This window comes from Maylandia zebra, linkage group LG6, assembly GCF_041146795.1.
Source record: "Maylandia zebra isolate NMK-2024a linkage group LG6, Mzebra_GT3a, whole genome shotgun sequence".
NCBI classification, from domain to species: Eukaryota; Metazoa; Chordata; class Actinopteri; order Cichliformes; family Cichlidae; genus Maylandia; species Maylandia zebra.
The window spans coordinates 41,893,575-41,910,995 of record NC_135172.1 but is presented as its reverse complement, the minus strand read 5'-3'; the positions used below and the strand labels follow the sequence as shown (position 1 = coordinate 41,910,995).

At 46.8% G+C, this 17,421-nt stretch overlaps 1 protein-coding gene across 3 annotated transcripts in view; it reads left to right on the top strand.

Annotated features, from left to right (window-relative positions):
• The window catches only part of LOC101480523 (ras and Rab interactor 2), a 39,734-nt gene extending 33,400 nt beyond the window's left edge, over positions 1-6,334 (top strand). Inside the window, exons 9-13 of one of the 3 annotated variants that reach the window (XM_004538708.3) lie at positions 1,148-1,230; positions 1,328-1,553; positions 2,186-2,317; positions 4,903-5,066; positions 5,326-6,334. In XM_004538708.3, coding sequence (XP_004538765.1) covers positions 1,148-1,230; positions 1,328-1,553; positions 2,186-2,317; positions 4,903-5,066; positions 5,326-5,652 — 932 coding nt within the window. In that variant the 3' untranslated portion in view covers positions 5,653-6,334. Of the gene's footprint in view, positions 1-1,147; positions 1,231-1,327; positions 1,554-2,185; positions 2,318-4,902; positions 5,124-5,325 lie in introns of all 3 variants that reach the window. The other 2 variants (XM_024802796.2, XM_024802797.2) reach the window with 2 other exon arrangements.
• Positions 6,335-17,421: the final 11,087 nt, after the last annotated feature.

Below are 17,421 nucleotides of genomic sequence, written 5' to 3'. Positions count from 1 at the left end.
GTTGCCAAACCATCCCTGTGTTTTCCCCGTGTCTCCGTGGCTTCTCCTCTCACAGTCCCAAAGACATGCATGAAGTGGGGGGAGGTCAGTCTACTTGGTCTCTGATTTCGATTTGTTTTGCTGATGAGAGCAAACAGACTGGAATTCAAAAGTGTCTCCTAACCATAAAGTGGTTATGTGAGCCCCACAGAGATGCAGCTGGTAATATCTGAGGTAGGAGTATGTACTGTTTATAAGACTGGGGAAACCTGCAGTCAGCTGAGACTGAAGAAGTCAGTTGGATGAGTGACGAAACGTTTCTCCCACAAACTGCTACGTCCAGATGAACAGAATCAACTTTTGGTGAAGTAGGAGGGTGTTGTTGTTATTTTCTAATAAAGAAAACAACTGAAGAATAGAAACATCTGAAGCGTTGAGCTGACTGAGGTGAATTTCTTGGTATGGTCTCCGTTTTGACATGCAAATAACATGTAGTAGAAATGATTTTAAAAATGCAGATATTTTATTTTCCATGTGATTTCTTGAAATGCATTTATAGTGCACTGGGTCAAATTGCCATATTTCCAAAAAATACATTAAAAAAGAAATAATAAAAAGAAAAAGAAAGAAATACATTCAGGTACGATCAATTTTGGCAAATAAAGAAAAAAAGTCGGTTTGCCGACTGAATGCTCATGTTGAGCTTATTGTCAGTGATCTCTCACATGTCATCTGGGTTTAATTACTGATTAAAAGCATTAAGTCTTTAAAGATGACGCACTCTGATATTAGGGTGGATAATTTAAGCCTGATAACTTAATCTTAGCCTGACTTTAAGCCATATGTGAGGACGGAGTCCAGGACTGTGCAGCGTTAAATGTGAGAAAAGTCTGTGCAAGTTTCAGGGTTGATGAACATGACTTCAGCGTGCTGACTGCCATAAGCATGTGACGATGGTTTCGGGTTAACCAGTAAATCACCTCATTCGTTCCCAGGAACTGCAGTGTACATAAGAGTTACAGCAAATGTACAGTTTCAGTTTTATTTAACTTGTCATTGCACAACACACAGTGACACACTTTATTATTTGATTACTCAAAGAAATGATCATTACATTACGTCTGGTGCTTAACCGGTTGTCTGTGTGTGGGTGTGTCCTCTTCCACAGACCAGGTGCTGGAGAAGGCCATGCACAAATGTGTCTTAAAACCTCTGAACAGCGTCATCGAGACGGCTTTGCATGACTTCCAGGTGAAGATCTTAGAAAAGTGTCTTCATAAATGAGGAGATAAGCAATGCTAAAGATGAAGCCCTGATATCAGTGATGCATTGTCTCTGTTTGCTGCAGGTGAGCAGTGGAGCTTTGCAGCAGCTGAGGGAGAACTTGGCGCTGGCTAAGACCAAAAAGCCCCAGGAGCTCGGGGTGGATGGTGCCGTGCCCCCTGACGCCGTGGCTATTGAGAAAATCCGGCAGAAGTTCCTGAACATGAGGAAGATGTATTCCCCCGAGAAGAAGGTGTCACTGCTGCTGCGAGTGTGTAAGCTCATTTACACCATCATGCAGGATAACTCAGGTATGGAAAAGTCCGTTTGTTCCCAGTTTGTCAGTTTCCTCTGATTGTTTACAGCTGTGATTTTTTTTCCTTTTCCTTCCTCTGCCTGACCTGTGCGACTACCATCAAGGTTATTGTAGTTAACTGAAATGAAACCAAAAACTAAAATTAGATATAAAAAACATTGTTTTATTCTAAAATAAAAATGAAAAACCAGACTCTTGGAAAAAATTCAAACTAACAGAAATGATTTTGTAGTTTTAGAATGTATTCATTTGTGATAGTAGTTATCACAACTTGGCTGATGAGGCTTTGATGGGCGTGTTTGTTGAGAGTCTGGATGTCTAGACTGTGAGTCAACTGCTTCCAAAAGGAGTTTTCAAAAAGTAACACCTGTTCTGATTTTCCTAAATCACACCTCTTGACATACGCCCTCCATACAATTCCAATTAAAAATGACTAAACCTAACGTCAAAATTAATAAAAACGAAACTAAAATGAAACATTTTAACATTTTCAAATGAAAGCAGAACTGAGAACGATCTAACGAACTCCGGAAACGAACTGAAAACGATATAAAAGTGAAAAATAATTTGAAAATACAAACCTGCCACACCTACATCCCCCTCTGCTCTCCATCTGTTTCCTTCCAGGGAGGATGTACGGTGCCGATGACTTCCTGCCCATGCTCACTTATGTGGTGGCTCAGTGCAACATGCCACAGCTGGACACGGAGATCCAGTACATGATGGAGCTGCTGGATCCATCCCTGCTTCAAGGAGAGGGTAGGTCCTGTCGGTTACACAGGACATACACATTACAGCAGCACTTGTGCATCGGTTACAGACACAGTTACCATCTGAGAAATGTTCGCTCAATATTCGCAGAATTCTTTTCATGGTTTAGAAAAATAACTTCACGATATCTAATCATGATTCAGTTTAGCTGCATGTGAAAATAGTTAGAACAACAGTATGCCTTATACTTTAAAAGATCAATGTCTACAATACATTTAGGTACCAAACTAGTTTGCTAGGAAAAGATCATTGGGTCATAACAGAGCCTTTCCTACTGACGTGTAACATTGTTAAAGCAGGACTTTAAATAAAGCAGAGAGAGACTCTGAGGTCTGCTCACTGAAAACATCACCTCGTCTTAAAGTTTAGATGCTTCATTCTCCAGGTTGGGCGCACCAGTGTGCTGTGAGGCTAAAGAGGTCCACCCTGTTTTGTAACCTGGTCAGAGGAAGGTCTTGCCATTTTGACTGTGTGAGAACAGGAAGCTTCCAGTTTAATGGATGTACATACCCAAGATTATAGGTGGAAGTCACGTAGTGGAAGTTCAGACTGTGAGAGGAGTGGTTTCCTGCCACAGTCCGGTTGACAGTATTAGGATGTTGTATCAGGACTGATTGTGGAAAGGAATATTTTGCATAATCTGCCGCTGCTGCATGTAGCGATGAACCTGCCGAGTTTTATCTCCAAACTCTTTCCTTTAATAACTGTGCAGCTTTTACAGCATCTTATTACTCATTGTTATGGTTTTACAGCTTTGATGTTTTGATTCAGTATCGCTGCTCTTATCAGTTTTATTACCAGCAGCAACAAACTTGGAGCTGTTTTCTTTTGAAAAAACATCCTACAGAAATACTGCTCATGAATAATTTAGTAGGTAATAAGTCAGAGAAACGGCAACGAGGAAGGGTCAGACTCCATATTAGCTGTCAGATCACTCAGGTTTTTTGTGGTGGGTGAAACGTTTTATGAGCAATGTTAATGACAGTAGATGACGAGCTCTCAGCTGTAGGATGTTACTCATTGTTTGTCTAAATAATGAATAATTGCCTGTATATGTGAGTGTGTGGCTGTCGGGGCCATGTGTACTTTTAGCTTGGTGACATCTATGTCATGTCAGAGTAAACGAAACCACAGAGAATAAACCAGGCGTGTATCACTACACCATCACATGTCTTTCATTCACGCCGGGAGCGTTCAGGAGTGGAGTTCAGTCTGCTCAGGGTCTCCAAGCCTTTGCCGGGTCGCCTGTTCTGTGCAGCTTCATGTGCCTCCTGTTTAATTTAAACAAAAATCCGCCTGGTGGCACTTTTAGTGACGCTTTCTTGATGAATGTTTAGGAGGCTTCTGAAAGATGCTGCAGTGCGTCTGGTAGAATAAACATAAAAACACTCCCACATTCAGCTGGTAACAGCTGTACTGTACAACCATGACGCTAAGCTGAGAAACTAAAGAATTTAAAGATTCACTGAAATATTTTCCTCTCCATCACTGGCCCAGAGCGATGTTTTAAAAGCTGGTAAATTATAGAGCAATACACCTTCTGCTAACAATGAGTCATTAACCCTTCGGACCCGTGACCGGCTGAAAGAGAAACAAATGAGTTATGTTTTATAACTAAAACCATGTCACAGTGTGTTGTGTAACACTAGTGTTAGTTACTGTTCGCGGGAGTGAAAGAGTCGTGAATATCTACACGTTGCTGCTGGTTGGAAATGATGTGGGACACGTGGGCAGAGGTTTAATCATCACCAAAATCATCACTACTTGATGAGTTAGTTACAGATGTTTTGTTTTTAATGACTTTAATTTATTTTAATTGGTTCTTTTAGCTGTACAGCACTCTGCTCACCTGTTGTCTTTAAAATGCGCTTATGGAGAAATTGACTTGGCCTGCTGTGCTGCCCCCTAGTGGCCAGAAATCTACAGAAGTAGTTCCTTTTAAAGTTTGATTTAAAAAAAAACAAATGTGAGGTTTTCCTTATTTTAGCATTAATGTCTTTATTATGAAGCTTGGTATTTAGTGGAAACTAAAGACACAAAGTTCACTCGCAGGATGATGATAAATAGTAAAATAAATAAAGACTGAACTGCAAAGTGTCCCAACAGTTTCTGTCTAAAGTCATTTAACATATTTGTTTCTTCTTTTGAAAGCTTTGTCTTGCCTTCAGTAGAAGGTGTACGGTATCACTGAGGTCTTTTACAGTGATTCTCAGCTCCAGTTTTTATTGAAGGTTCTTTGAGAAAACTTGATAAATGCTTGCATAGGAAGGAAAAGTCCTCACAGCAAGGAAATTCCAGTCAGTGTTTTGATTTTTAATGGGCTGGAACCACTTCAAAAGGAAAAAATAAGAAGGTTTAATGTACCAAGAGTGAAATATTTTCCCATCAGCGCCAAGCTGTCTGGCACGTAAACTGAAAATGTTTAATAATCGGCTGTGTAGGTAAATATCTTTGACCCTTAAGCACCAAATCTGATTCATTTCTGCCAGAAAGGCGCAACTGTCTTCATTTTTCTTAATTATTTTTTAACTTCGGTTGGTTTCATTTCTTTTTGTATTTAATTTTTACCCCAGGCGGTTACTACCTGACCAGCGCCTACGGAGCCATGTCCCTCATCAAAAACTTCCAGGAGGAGCAGGCGGCCCGAGTGCTGAGCTCCGAGGCCAGGAACACGCTGCAACAGTGGCACCGCCGGCGGACCGCCCAGCGTTCAGTACCGTGTGTGGACGACTTTCAGGTATCACCTGACCTGAGCCGACCTTGACCATCCAGGCAGTGAGTCAAACTTGTACCAGTAAGAGTAAATCCAGCTTTGGACAGAGGCATGGAAGGTGCTGTGTCTCAACTGTACTAACATCACAGCATGTTGCTCCTGATAACATTACTGCATGTAAAATCTTTGCCACTGCATGTGGGTTTCCTGCCTGCTCACCTCCTCAGAAATGCCCCTTTCGTTCATTTTACAGTTTTCTAAAATTGAACTCTTTTCTCTCTAGAACTATCTCCGAGTCGCGCTGCAAGAGCCGGGGGTGGGCTGCACGGCCAAAACGCTGGTCGTCCACCCGTACACCACCACAGAAGAGGTCTGCTCGCTGTGCGCCCAGAAGTTCAGGCTCTCCGACCCTGAGAACTACGCTCTGTTTCTGGTCAACGAGGAAACCAGCCAGCAGCTCACCCCAGACACTCACCCTCAGCGAATCAAAGCCGAGCTCCACAGCCGGCCGCGCGCTCAGGTCTTCCACTTCGTCTACAGGAGGGTGCACAACCTGAACCTCTGCGTCCCCGGCGTCGTGCAAAATGGAAACTGTCCTCAGGTTGAATAGCAGAGGGAGACAAGCTCCGCCTCTGGTGCTTGTTGATGTTTTGTGGAGAGGGTTGAAGTTGCACGTTGGCAAGTTGATGCAGATATGAAATAAGGGTGTCTTTGATTAGCAAATGATTTTTTTTAATTAGGTTGAACTCTGGAAAAAGACAAAGAAGGGGAAATTCAGCAGCCTGTATCTGCTTTGGTTATAAAGGAGTTTAGCATGTGTTACGTGGGTGGAAATGAAATGTTTGGCCATGATGGACACGTATACCATCCTCAAATAAATGACTAACTTTTGCCTTAACTACTGCTCCCTCGGTGCCTTTAAAAGGAATTGATTATACTGTTTGCCACTGACAGCATTCAACCCAGATTAAAACTCCCCTCTAAACATTAATTTAAAAAGAGAAATGAGCTTTTGTAAAGTGTATGATTGTTCCGTTTTTATTGTTCTGCAGTTGCTGGACAACTGCAGTTGGTATTTGTGTGTAGAAATATTTTTATATCCAAATATTTTTTATCCCTTAAGTGACAAAGATTTGTATTCTGAATTACTGTTTCTGTACTGGACTCAATACTGGACTTTATTTATGCCAGATATTTCTCCAAAGTCGACTTAAATCAGCACTGTTTCTATTGTATGTTATTAAAAAAAAAAAAGCTGAATATGTAAATTTATAAAATACACTTTAAACGAGGCCACTTGATGACTCCTGTATTTATGTATGTTTTTCTGAAAAGTCACAATTCAGTAGCACGGCAACAGGAAGAGAACAATGGATGATTTTGCTGCATTTATGAGACAAAATCACACACCTGCAAAATGCACCATTAGTCACCTCCTGAGGGTTTAAACATGAGTATCAGCCTGCAGCGGTGAGCAGCTTTATTTTCTACACTCAACGTGTCTGAGATGAGTTACACAAAGCCTCACATATTGGACAGCTGAAGTAAAACATGGTGCATTATGCCAAACCATTTCAAAAACCATTAATTTGGTAAATTTCTCAAACTCAGAAAACACGAGTCTGTGTGTATACGTGTATATATATATATATATATATATATATATATTATATATATTTATTAGGGGTGCAACAACACACAAAATTCACGGTTCGGTTCGGTTCGATACTTTGGTGTCACGGTTCGATATTTTTTCGATACAAAAAAAATGTTCATGCCTTTTTAATTTGTCATTTATTACATTTTCACGGCACATTCTGCACCACATCTCTGTGCGTTCATCATTTGTTTGAAGCCAGCTCACCTCCTGCAACTACTCTTCCGAGAATACGTGCTTCTTTTGTGGTTCGGACTCCTTCTGACATTTCTTTGGAGGTGGAGGAACATCACAGTAATTGCTTAAAGGAGCTTCTTCGACATCTTTAAGAGTTCTAAACAAATGTCTGTCCTCCTCCTGAAAATCTTATGTATGCAAACACGCGTTGCAACTTCTTATCTTGTGCCCGTTTTTTATTTTGACAGCAAATGCGCACCTGTGGACCACTTATGTGCAGCCCTGGTTATTTCGCTTGTCATATTGCAGCCACAGAAATTCTTTTGTCCATGAAACCATAAAGCTGCACTTTCTTTTTGCCTTATCTGATTTGTCATAACTTTTCCGTTTTGTGGTAAGTTTTTCTTTGGCTGTCACTTCTTCACCCTGACCTGTCTTATTTGGCTCAGCAGAACTAAAATATTGTGGCGAGCTCAGACAAGGAGGAGACGGAGGTACCGTTTGGTCTTGCTTCCCGTGAGCTAGCCAGGGAGCACAGCCGTTTATTGACATCTGCAGAAGGACACTGCCGCTAGCTAACTGCTCAGCGCAGCAACCGCACAGCAGCAACAACACACAGGGCGCCCTCTGACCCCGGAAGGACACACCGTCGCAGCAAGAGGGCGTCACCCGTCACTATGGCAACATAAACAAAACATAACTGTACAAACAGAACCCCGAACAGCCCTGATCCGCTACAATATATATCCTGCTGTTTTTACACACGCACTCACATAATGCTCAGCGATTCTCTGCACGATCAACCTCTCACATGTTTAAGCTTGCTGCAGGAGATTTCACTCCTCATGTTTGCATAGTAATGTAACGATGGTTAAGTGTTACTGGACAGTGACATGTTGGTTTTCTCTGCACACTGTTGTTGTTCCTTTAAGATTCATGTTTGGTTGGGCTGCAGGAAGTAGTGAGGGTGGTGTACAGGAAGGGGTGGGGGGACCTGGTTGTTCTGTGTGGGTGCCAGGCTGAAGAGAGGTGTAGTTCGAGAGCGCTTCCCCCTGAGTTAACAACCCGCTGGCTTATGTGCCGAATAAACGGACAAACTGAGACCCCAACCGTCTGGTTCTTGTGAACGTTACATTGGTGTCAGAAGTGAAGAAAGAAAAAAGAACCCCAGAACGCCCGAGACCCTGTTGCCGGCGACGCTTGCCGTTACGAGACGAGGATGTTGCCGGGCAGGATTAAGAAGGAGACGGAGGAGAGGGAGGTTCGTCCGCGCTCGCCCGCCCATGGAGTGAGGGAAACGGCGCTGCGGCTGTCTGCCGAGGCTGGATTTTCTCCAGGTTTGACTAGGCTCGGGAACTGTTCGCACAGCGGCCGCGATTCCGGCGGGAAGGAGTCGACCTCGCTTGGCGCGCCGTCACGTGATGTAAACAAACATGGCGGCGCCCAGCAAGCTGCAGCGAATATAAAAACGCCTAAGTTCAGCGGCAAGACGCCATGGGAAGTGTTTATCGCACAGTTCGAGCTGTTAGCTGTTGCAGCTGGCTGGTCTGAGGAACATAAAGCTCTCCAATTGGCTTTGTGCCTGTGTGAGGATGCAGCTGCATGCCTGCTGCTGCTGACCGAGGAGCAGAGGGGAGATTATAATGCTCTGGTCGGAGCACTTCAGAGGCGCTTCGGGCAGTATAACCAACCAGTGCTGCTGAGGTCGGAGTTCCACAACAGACGCAGATTGCCAGGTGAGCCCCTCCGCATTTTGGCCCATGAAGTCGAGTGCCTTTGCCGGAGGGCGTATGACAGCATGCCACCATCAGTGCAGGCGGAGTTAGCTCGGGACCAGTTCCTGCAGGCCCTGAGCCCTAAAGAGCTCCGCATGCAAACTCAGCTTGCTCGGCCGGCCACACTCAGTGCAGCCCTGGAGCTAGCGTTGGAGAGGGAGATGCTTGCAGGATCCTCTGGGGGCGCTGACGACGCACACGTGGTGAGGGCTGTGTCAGCACCTGTGGAACAGATGGAGACGCCAGCGGGCCTGTGCAGTTTGGTGCAGACAGCTTCGCTGCAGTCGCCTTCCCCTCGGGCTGGCCCACACCGCCGACCTCAGAGCTGCTGGGGATGTGGACAAGTCGGACACCTCATCAGGCAGTGCCCCAAGCTTGCAGCGGTTCAGGGAAACGCCCACGGGCCCGTGTAGGCGGGAGTACACGGGCCTGGGAGAACGACATCCCCACACCACCGCCACCTCCACCCGGTGCGGCCATCACTGTGGGCTGGACCCAGGTTGGCGGCTTTTGCCATGTTCCAGTGACGATTGCGGGGGTGTCCTGTACGGCCCTGCTGGACACGGGATCCAATGCAACGCTGGTCCGACCCGATATTGTCCCAACCGGAGCTGCTGTACAACCGACTAACGTGCAACTTAAGACTGTGACCGGTGATCTGGCCCCAATGAGAGGGAAGGGAGTGTTCCAGTTCAAGGTGGGGGACCTCGGTGTGTCTTATGCTGCCTGGGTGGCTGACGTGCAGGACGCCTGCATCCTTGGGCTGGATTTTTTTACGAGCCATTGGTGGTGTACTGGACTTAGGCAAAGGCCTCCTCGTACTCTCTGATGGGAAGAAGGTGCCGCTTATTCCTCCCCCGGTCTGCACAGCATCTGCCGCGGCGTCCACCTCCACCGCAGAGACCCCTGCAGACCCGCCAGCAGAACAGCGAGCGGAGGAGGAGGAGGAGGAGAGGCAGTGAGGAGTATCTGGTCAAAGAACTGTGAGGGGCTGACTCCACAGCAGCAAGAGAGTCTATGGCAGGTACTAAAAGAGTTTAGTGACATTTTTGCCCTGAAAGAAAGTGATGTTGGCTTGACACACTTGGTAGAGCACGTCATTGAGACCGGGGATGCCCAGCCTATTAAAGTGCGCCCCCGCCGCCTGCCCCTGGCTCATCAGGAGGCTGCAGACAGGGAGCTGTGTGAAATGATGAAGGCGGGCATCATAGAACCATCTGATAGCCCGTGGGCCTCCGCGGTGGTGATGGTGCCTAAGAAAAAAAGTCCTAGGATGCGTTTCTGTGTGGACTACAGACCACTCAACAAAGTGACGAAGAAAGACTCTTACCCCCTTCCCAGGATTGATGAGTCCCTCGACTTAGTAGCCGGGTCCTCCTGGTTTTCCACCCTGGACTTGCGGAGTGGCTACTGGCAGGTGCCACTGTCCCCGGAATCCAGACCGAAGACAGCCTTCTGCACTAACAGGGGACTATGGCAGTTCAAAGTCCTGAGTTTTGGCCTTTGCAACGCTCCTGCGACCTTCGAGAGGCTCATGGACAGTGTGCTGGCTGGCGTCCCACGGCAACGGTGTCTGGTTTACCTGGATGATCTTCTAGTGCACGGGAGCTCCTTTGATGCTGCCCTGGATGCCCTGAGACAAGTGTTGGAGAGGGTGGCGGCTGCAGGCCTGAAGCTGCATCCCGACAAGTGCCACTTCATGAGGAGGGAGGTGGAGTTTCTGGGCCACAAGCTGGGTCGTGAGGGCATCAGCACTTTGGAGGAAAAAATTCACACCATTACCGAGTGGCCCACACCAGCAGACCAGAAACAGCTCAAAAGCTTCCTAGGACTGGCGTCTTATTACAGGAGGTTTGTGAAGGGCTTTTCCTCCATAGCCGCACCACTCTTCCACCTGCTGCAGAAGGACCGTGACTTCATCTGGACCCAGGACTGTCAGCAGGCGTTCGACACCCTCCGCAGATTGCTGACAGAGTCTCCAGTCCTTGCCCCCCCTGACCCCGCCCTGCCTTTTGTCCTGGACACTGACGCAAGTAATGTGGGGCTGGGAGCGGTGTTGTCGCAGGTTGGACCGGAAGGGGAGAAGGTGGTGGCGTACTTCAGCCGGGTCCTGAACAGGAGCGAGCGGCGCTACTGTGTCACACGACGAGAGCTGTTGGCTGTGGTGGCGGGGGTGAGACACTTTAAATACTACCTGTGCGGCACAGCATTTGTTGTCAGAACTGATCATGCTGCCCTTCAGTGGCTGATGTCTTTCAGGGAGCCAGAGGGACAGGTGGCTCGCTGGCTGGAGGAGCTCCAAGCCTTCAATTTCACCGTGGAGCACAGAGCAGGGACGCACCATTCTAACGCAGACGCCCTCTCTCGCCGCTCATGTGCTGCAGCTGGCTGCCGTTACTGTGAGAAGCGAGAGGAAATAGAGCGGGAACTCACGACAATAGACGGAGCAGCACAGCTCGCCTGCAGGGTTCTTCTGGTGGTGGATGCAGCGGAGTGGAGGGCACGGCAGGAACAAGACACAGACCTGCTGCCGGTCCTGCAGTGGCTGGAGAAGGGGGAGCAACCCCTTTGGGATGAGGTCACTGGGTTTTCCATCTGTACCAGGGGGCTGTGGGCCAAGTTTGCAGCTCTCAGGCTGAAGGAGGGGGTGTTGGAGCGTGCCTGGAAGGATCCTGCCACGGGGGAGGAGAGGTGGCAGGTTGTGGTGCCAAGGTCGCTGAGGTCAGCTGTGCTGGGAGCCTGCCATGGGAGCACTGGCTCTGGCCACTTTGGGGTCTCCAAGACTCTTCGCCGCCTCCGCCAGGGCTATTACTGGGGTCAACAGCGGAGGGATGTGGAGGACTTTTGCCGCAGCTGTGATGCATGTTCCTCACACAAAGGGCCACAAGACCAGTCCCGGGCTCAGCTTCAGCAGCAACCAGCAGGAGCCCCAATGGAGCGAGTAGCTGTGGACGTCATGGGCCCATTTCCTCGCACAGACAGAGGAAACCGCTATGTTCTTGTGGCCATGGACTATTTTACCAAGTGGCCGGAAGCATACGCCATCCCAGATCAGGAGGCTGAGACGGTCGCTGATGTATTAGTGGAGGGGATGTTCAGCCGCTTTGGAACAGCAGAGACCCTCCACAGTGACCAGGGGCGTAACTTTGAGTCCAAGGTATTTGCTGCCATGTGTGAACGCCTTGGGACTAAGAAAACCCGCACCACCCCACTTCACCCCCAAAGCGATGGGCTGGTGGAAAGGTTTAACAGGACGCTGGCCCAGCAGCTAGCCATCCTTACCTCAGAACACCAACGGGACTGGGATTACCATCTTCCCCTTACCCTCATGGCCTACAGGTCGGCAGTGCAGGACTCCACCCAATGTACGCCTGCCCTGCTCATGTTAGGGAGAGAGCTGAGAACTCCTGCAGAGTTGGCTTTTGGGAAACCCCCGGACGCGCCAGAGGCACCACCGGGCCGGGACTACGCAAGGAAGCTGCAGGACCGGCTGGATTCTGCACATTCCTACGCCCGAGAGCAGCTGGCGAAGGCAGGCCTGCGCCAAAAGAGGAATTACGACATCACCACTAAAGGGAGGCACTTCCGTGCTGGGGAGCTGGTGTGGGTCTACAGCCCAAAGAGGAAGAAGGGACGGTGTCCTAAACTGGATAGCAGCTGGGTGGGGCCTTGCAGCGTCCTAGAGCGAGTGGGGGAGGTTGTTTACAGGGTGCAGTTGCCTCCTAGGGGGAGGATAGTAGCGCTGCACAGAGACCGGATGGCCCCCTACAGAGGACAGTCCCTCCCCTCCTTTCCAGAGGGACGTGTACAGAGCGTCCATGACCCTGCTCAGAGGGGCCCCCGACCGGGGCTGCGTTCCCCCCCCTCGGACTCTTCACCCCAAAGCCCCGAAGCTCCGCGTCCTCCTCAGGGGCTCAGGAGGTCAAGGAGGGAACGTAGGCTACCGCCCCGCCTCAGAGACTGTGTCGTTCCCTCGGGGACGAGGAACTTATTGCTGGGGGGGCAGTGTAACGATGGTTAAGTGTTACTGGACAGTGACATGTTGGTTTTCTCTGCACACTGTTGTTGTTCCTTTAAGATTCATGTTTGGTTGGGCTGCAGGAAGTAGTGAGGGTGGTGTACAGGAAGGGGTGGGGGGACCTGGTTGTTCTGTGTGGGTGCCAGGCTGAAGAGAGGTGTAGTTCGAGAGCGCTTCCCCCTGAGTTAACAACCCGCTGGCTTATGTGCCGAATAAACGGACAAACTGAGACCCCAACCGTCTGGTTCTTGTGAACGTTACAGTAAGCTAACGATTGATAAGACAACGTCAGAGGAATTGGTGCGCAAATTATCATCACTCACCAATCAGTGCTGTCGCTCTCTATACACAGTTCGCGCGATTGCAAAGTGAAAGCAAAAAAACAAGCGCAAATTCAAAAGCGATTTCAATATGTCACATATTGGCAGTGGCTCACCGATGCCAATGACATAATTACCCAGCTACATTTCCGAAAGAATGCAAAAGCATTGACATAGATTTTTCCTTCCTACAATAGCCCGACGGGCAGGGTAGCCCGCAGGGTAGCCCATCTGAAAAAAATCGCTAGCCCCAGGACGTCGGGCTAGCGATTTTCCGAGCCCTGTATCTGATTGAGGAATCACTCATCTTTGGAAAAGAGAGTTTATTACAGAGAAATGCCTCTTTCCAAAATAAAAGCTATACTATCCGCTTCTTCTGGGCTATATTCTCAGCAGCATAAGGAGAATCATGTGCTAACAGCTGTCTAAATGACTCGGCTAAAGTTAGTAGCATGCTTGTTGTTTTTGTCTTTGCACTAGGATGATGTAAATGTGCAGTCATATTCGTTGTGTTCCCACTAGTGCTTTCAGGTTAATCTCGTTGAAATGACCTTAACGCCACAACACGGCAAATCTCCGTTAACGAGCTACCGCCGATCGCCCTGTGCATGGGGCTAGACGGCCAACACGTTAACGAGCTAACTGCGCTAACACACTAGTTCCCACCTATGTAATTGAGCATTGCATGGCACATCCAACATACTGTTTTACTTTAGTCCATGACTCGCTTACCTTCAGGGTCATACGTCACATGAAAACCAAAATAATTCCAAACGCCAGATCTGAATGAGAGTGGGGGAGGTCCATGTTGCAAGGAGAGCTTAACTTCTGTCTTGCTAGCTTGCCCTGCGCTCTTCCTTCTGACTATGCTGTCTGTGTTGAGCGCTCAGTGGATCTGCGCTCGACAGTGCAGCCTAGGCGGAGTAGTCGAACGCAGATTCACTGAGCGCTCAACACAGACAGCATCGTCAGAAGGAAAGTTGATAAAATAAATTACAAATGTTGTATTGTTCGATACATATGCGTACCGAACCGAAAGCACTGTATCGAACGGTTCAATATCGATACGAATATCGTTGCACCCCTAATATATTTTTTTTTCTTTTTTTTTACACAACTTATACAGCGATACATTGGTGGACTCTGACCACACAGTGAAACTTATGCAAAACAACCACCTTTTGAATGAGGCTACATCATTCGCAAATTCAGCCAAATCTGTTAATTTATGCAGCAGCACAGCAGCCAATCAAAGGACTGCACGGCAAGTAATGCACCAAGTTTAACTTCCACACCAAGTTTACTCTCAAATAAAATAGAATAAACAGGTTCCTAAAACAAAAACAAGGTGAAGGTTTGCAGCACTCAGCCATGCCTCTGTGTGCTGGGACAGTCAGCGTGGTTACACCCCTAAATTTAAGCATCATCATGGCATCAGTTAAAAATAAACTTCCAACTTTCCCCATGTGGGACAATGAAAGGATTATTCTATTCTAAATCCACCCCACTACAGTTGTTATGACGCAAGAAAATAAAGAGTTCAAAAGTATTTCTTTTATTTGGAAAAATATCAGGATTCTGTCACCTTTCAAGCCTGTTTCAAGTGGACTGTTATGAATCTTCCTTTCATTCGATTTTCTGTTGGGTTGTTTTGTTAGCAGCGTCAGGCTCCACGCTGACCCTCTGACCTCTGTGTTTGCCATTTGAACCACGCCTGAACAACAAAGTTAATGTACTCACAATAGTGTATGCCAAAGTGTGGTACATAATGTACTGTAACAAAGTGAAAAGCTTCCTGGAACTGATAGTGAGACATTAGGCTTCAAGCTAATGGAGTTGTTCTCCGGTCTTTGTCCCCGGTTCATTGTGACTCCTGCCTGTCTCTTTGGAACATGGGTTCAACTAAAGATCTTCAAAGCCACAAGTGTGGCCTTTGCAATAAATATAGGAAAGCAAAGGTGGATTTAGAGGGTGAGGCAAAAAAACAAAAAAACAAAGACAGATTGTGGGTTTTGTCTATTTGATCAGGAGAAGGGATCAAATAAAGGTTAGGTGAGTTGACTGCTATGTGTAGTTCAAAGCTATTTAGCAAAGATTAAAGACGGTATGTGTTTAGACCAATACTGACTCCAAACAAGCAGTTTAGGTACAAGTGAAGGTGTCAGGTTTATGTTGAGGCCAGAAGATTAAAGTGTATGGTTTTGTGCCATACCAGAAAACAAAGTCTTACAAGGCTGTAATTAATATAATGAAGTCCCTGTATGTAGCATGCTTATTGCTCTTAAAGGACACTGTAAGAAGCCCGCCTCATGCACTACCTACCTTTCAGAGAGAGCACACACACACATCAGGAAATCCCAACTTAACTCTATGTTTGTGTCAGCAGAGACTGCCCCTCAGTGGCACTTACAGGGCAATACAGGCGCCTCCAGGTAGCCTTCAAAATTTGGTTTAGATTATCCCTAAATAAAACCTTCCCCCCTACGATTTTTATACCCAAAGAAGATGGAATTCAGTTTTCATTATATAGCCTTAAGTCACAACAACAGATGCTCCAAGACACTTTATATTGTAAAGATCCTACAATAATACAAAGAAAACAGAGAAAGCCCCGACAATTAGATGACGCCCTGTGAGCAAGCACTTTGGTAGGGAGCCCAACAAGGGACATTGGAGGAAAGAAAATTGAAAAAAAAAGTACGTCTTGTTTTCCCCCAATCTCCATTACCTTGCTCCGTACTTTGGCAACAGTGGGAAGGAAAAACTCCCTTTTAACAGGAGGAAACCTCCAACAGAACCAGACTGAGGGAGGGGCGGACACAGGGCATCTGCCACAACCAGTTGAGCTGAGGTAAGTATGGCTACGTTCACACTGCAGGTCTTAATGCTCAATTCCGATTTTTTGATCAAATCCGATTTTTTTGTCTGCTCGTTCACACTACAAATAAAATGCGACAGCAAACGCGCTCTAGTGTGAACGCTCAAAGCGGCCCGCATGCGCAAAAGAAGCTGTCACACACAACGAGCTCTGTTTAGACCCAGAGCAACAGTATTGTTTGACTGATGGCCCTTAATATGCAGACTTCGGACTTCGTTTCCCAATTTTTGCTTTAAGTTATTTTGTTATTTACATAATAATGTAAATAACCTAATAATGATCCTTATTGCTATTTAAGAGAGGAGCGGTGCTTCAAATGATAGCTGCAGATTTCTGTCAGAATCTGCAGATTACAGTACAAATAAAATGTTCACATTGTCTTCCCAACAGTTTCACTAACATCTACACTGGATGGCCAGGAAGCGTTCGCGATGTCTTCTCGGGCGCTTCTCTGGCGCTGATAATTGGCTTCAGTCTTGTGTCGGTGACGTAAAAGACAGATTTAATGACCGTTCAAACAGCAGTCGCTTTCTAAAACATCGGATATGTATCGGATTCAGTACCACATACGAAAGTGACCCAGATCGGATTTGAAAATATCGGATTTGCGCCGTTCACACTGTCATAGCATGATCGGATATGGGTCGCACAGGGTCAAAAAAATCGGATTTGATGCGCTTTCGCCTGCAGTGTGAACGTAGCCTAAGTCAGGACAGGTGTTAAGGTTTAAACCAGAACTAGAACCAACAAAGGTGACTAAAATCGCAGCCCTTACTTTCTTCCAGAGAGATGAAGGCCTAGAGAGGAGGAGTCAACCTGTGTTTATATACTGCAGGTGTGTGGATAGGTGATGGACAGGGCTGGACTGGGACAAAAAATCGGCCCGGGCATTTTGACTAGAGACCGGCCCACCAAAAATGTGACGTCATTCAGGGGTAAAACCGCAAAGGATTCTGGGAACTTGTGGCAAGAGGTACTAGCACATGCAGGCTTTCAATTGAACTCAGTTACACAGCGATAAAAAGAAACACAAAAAATGGCAAGAAGCTGTAACTGCAATAGCCGGTGTTGTGCCAAAAAGTGATTGCTCATATTTAAATTGCTATAAGAAACTTGTTGGGCTATAATATGTGAAACATAGGTCAAATGCATCCCTCATGGATGACATAAAGTCATCTCTCCATCTCTCTCTCCTGCTCTTTTATTTCTCTCTCTTGCTCCGTCTCTCTCTGCTGCTCTTCTGTCTCCTCTGTCACAGACTTCTCCACTTTTGATGATAGATCAGCCTGGTGCAACATGTAAGGATTGGCACAATTTGTTAAGATTTTGAGGAGTTTGAGAAACTAACCTTAAGCATAAAATAAAATTTACTATCAGTAACTTCATAGCACCCGCCCAGCAGTATATAAACTCCGTCATGCTAGCTAGGCAGTACCAGTGACTGTAAAAAGTCAGCACAACGAAAACAAACTACAACTAAACCTGGTTTATATCTGACACAGATAGACAGCAGGGCCCTATTTCAGGAAGCCGGTTTAGAGCAAAATCTGAGTA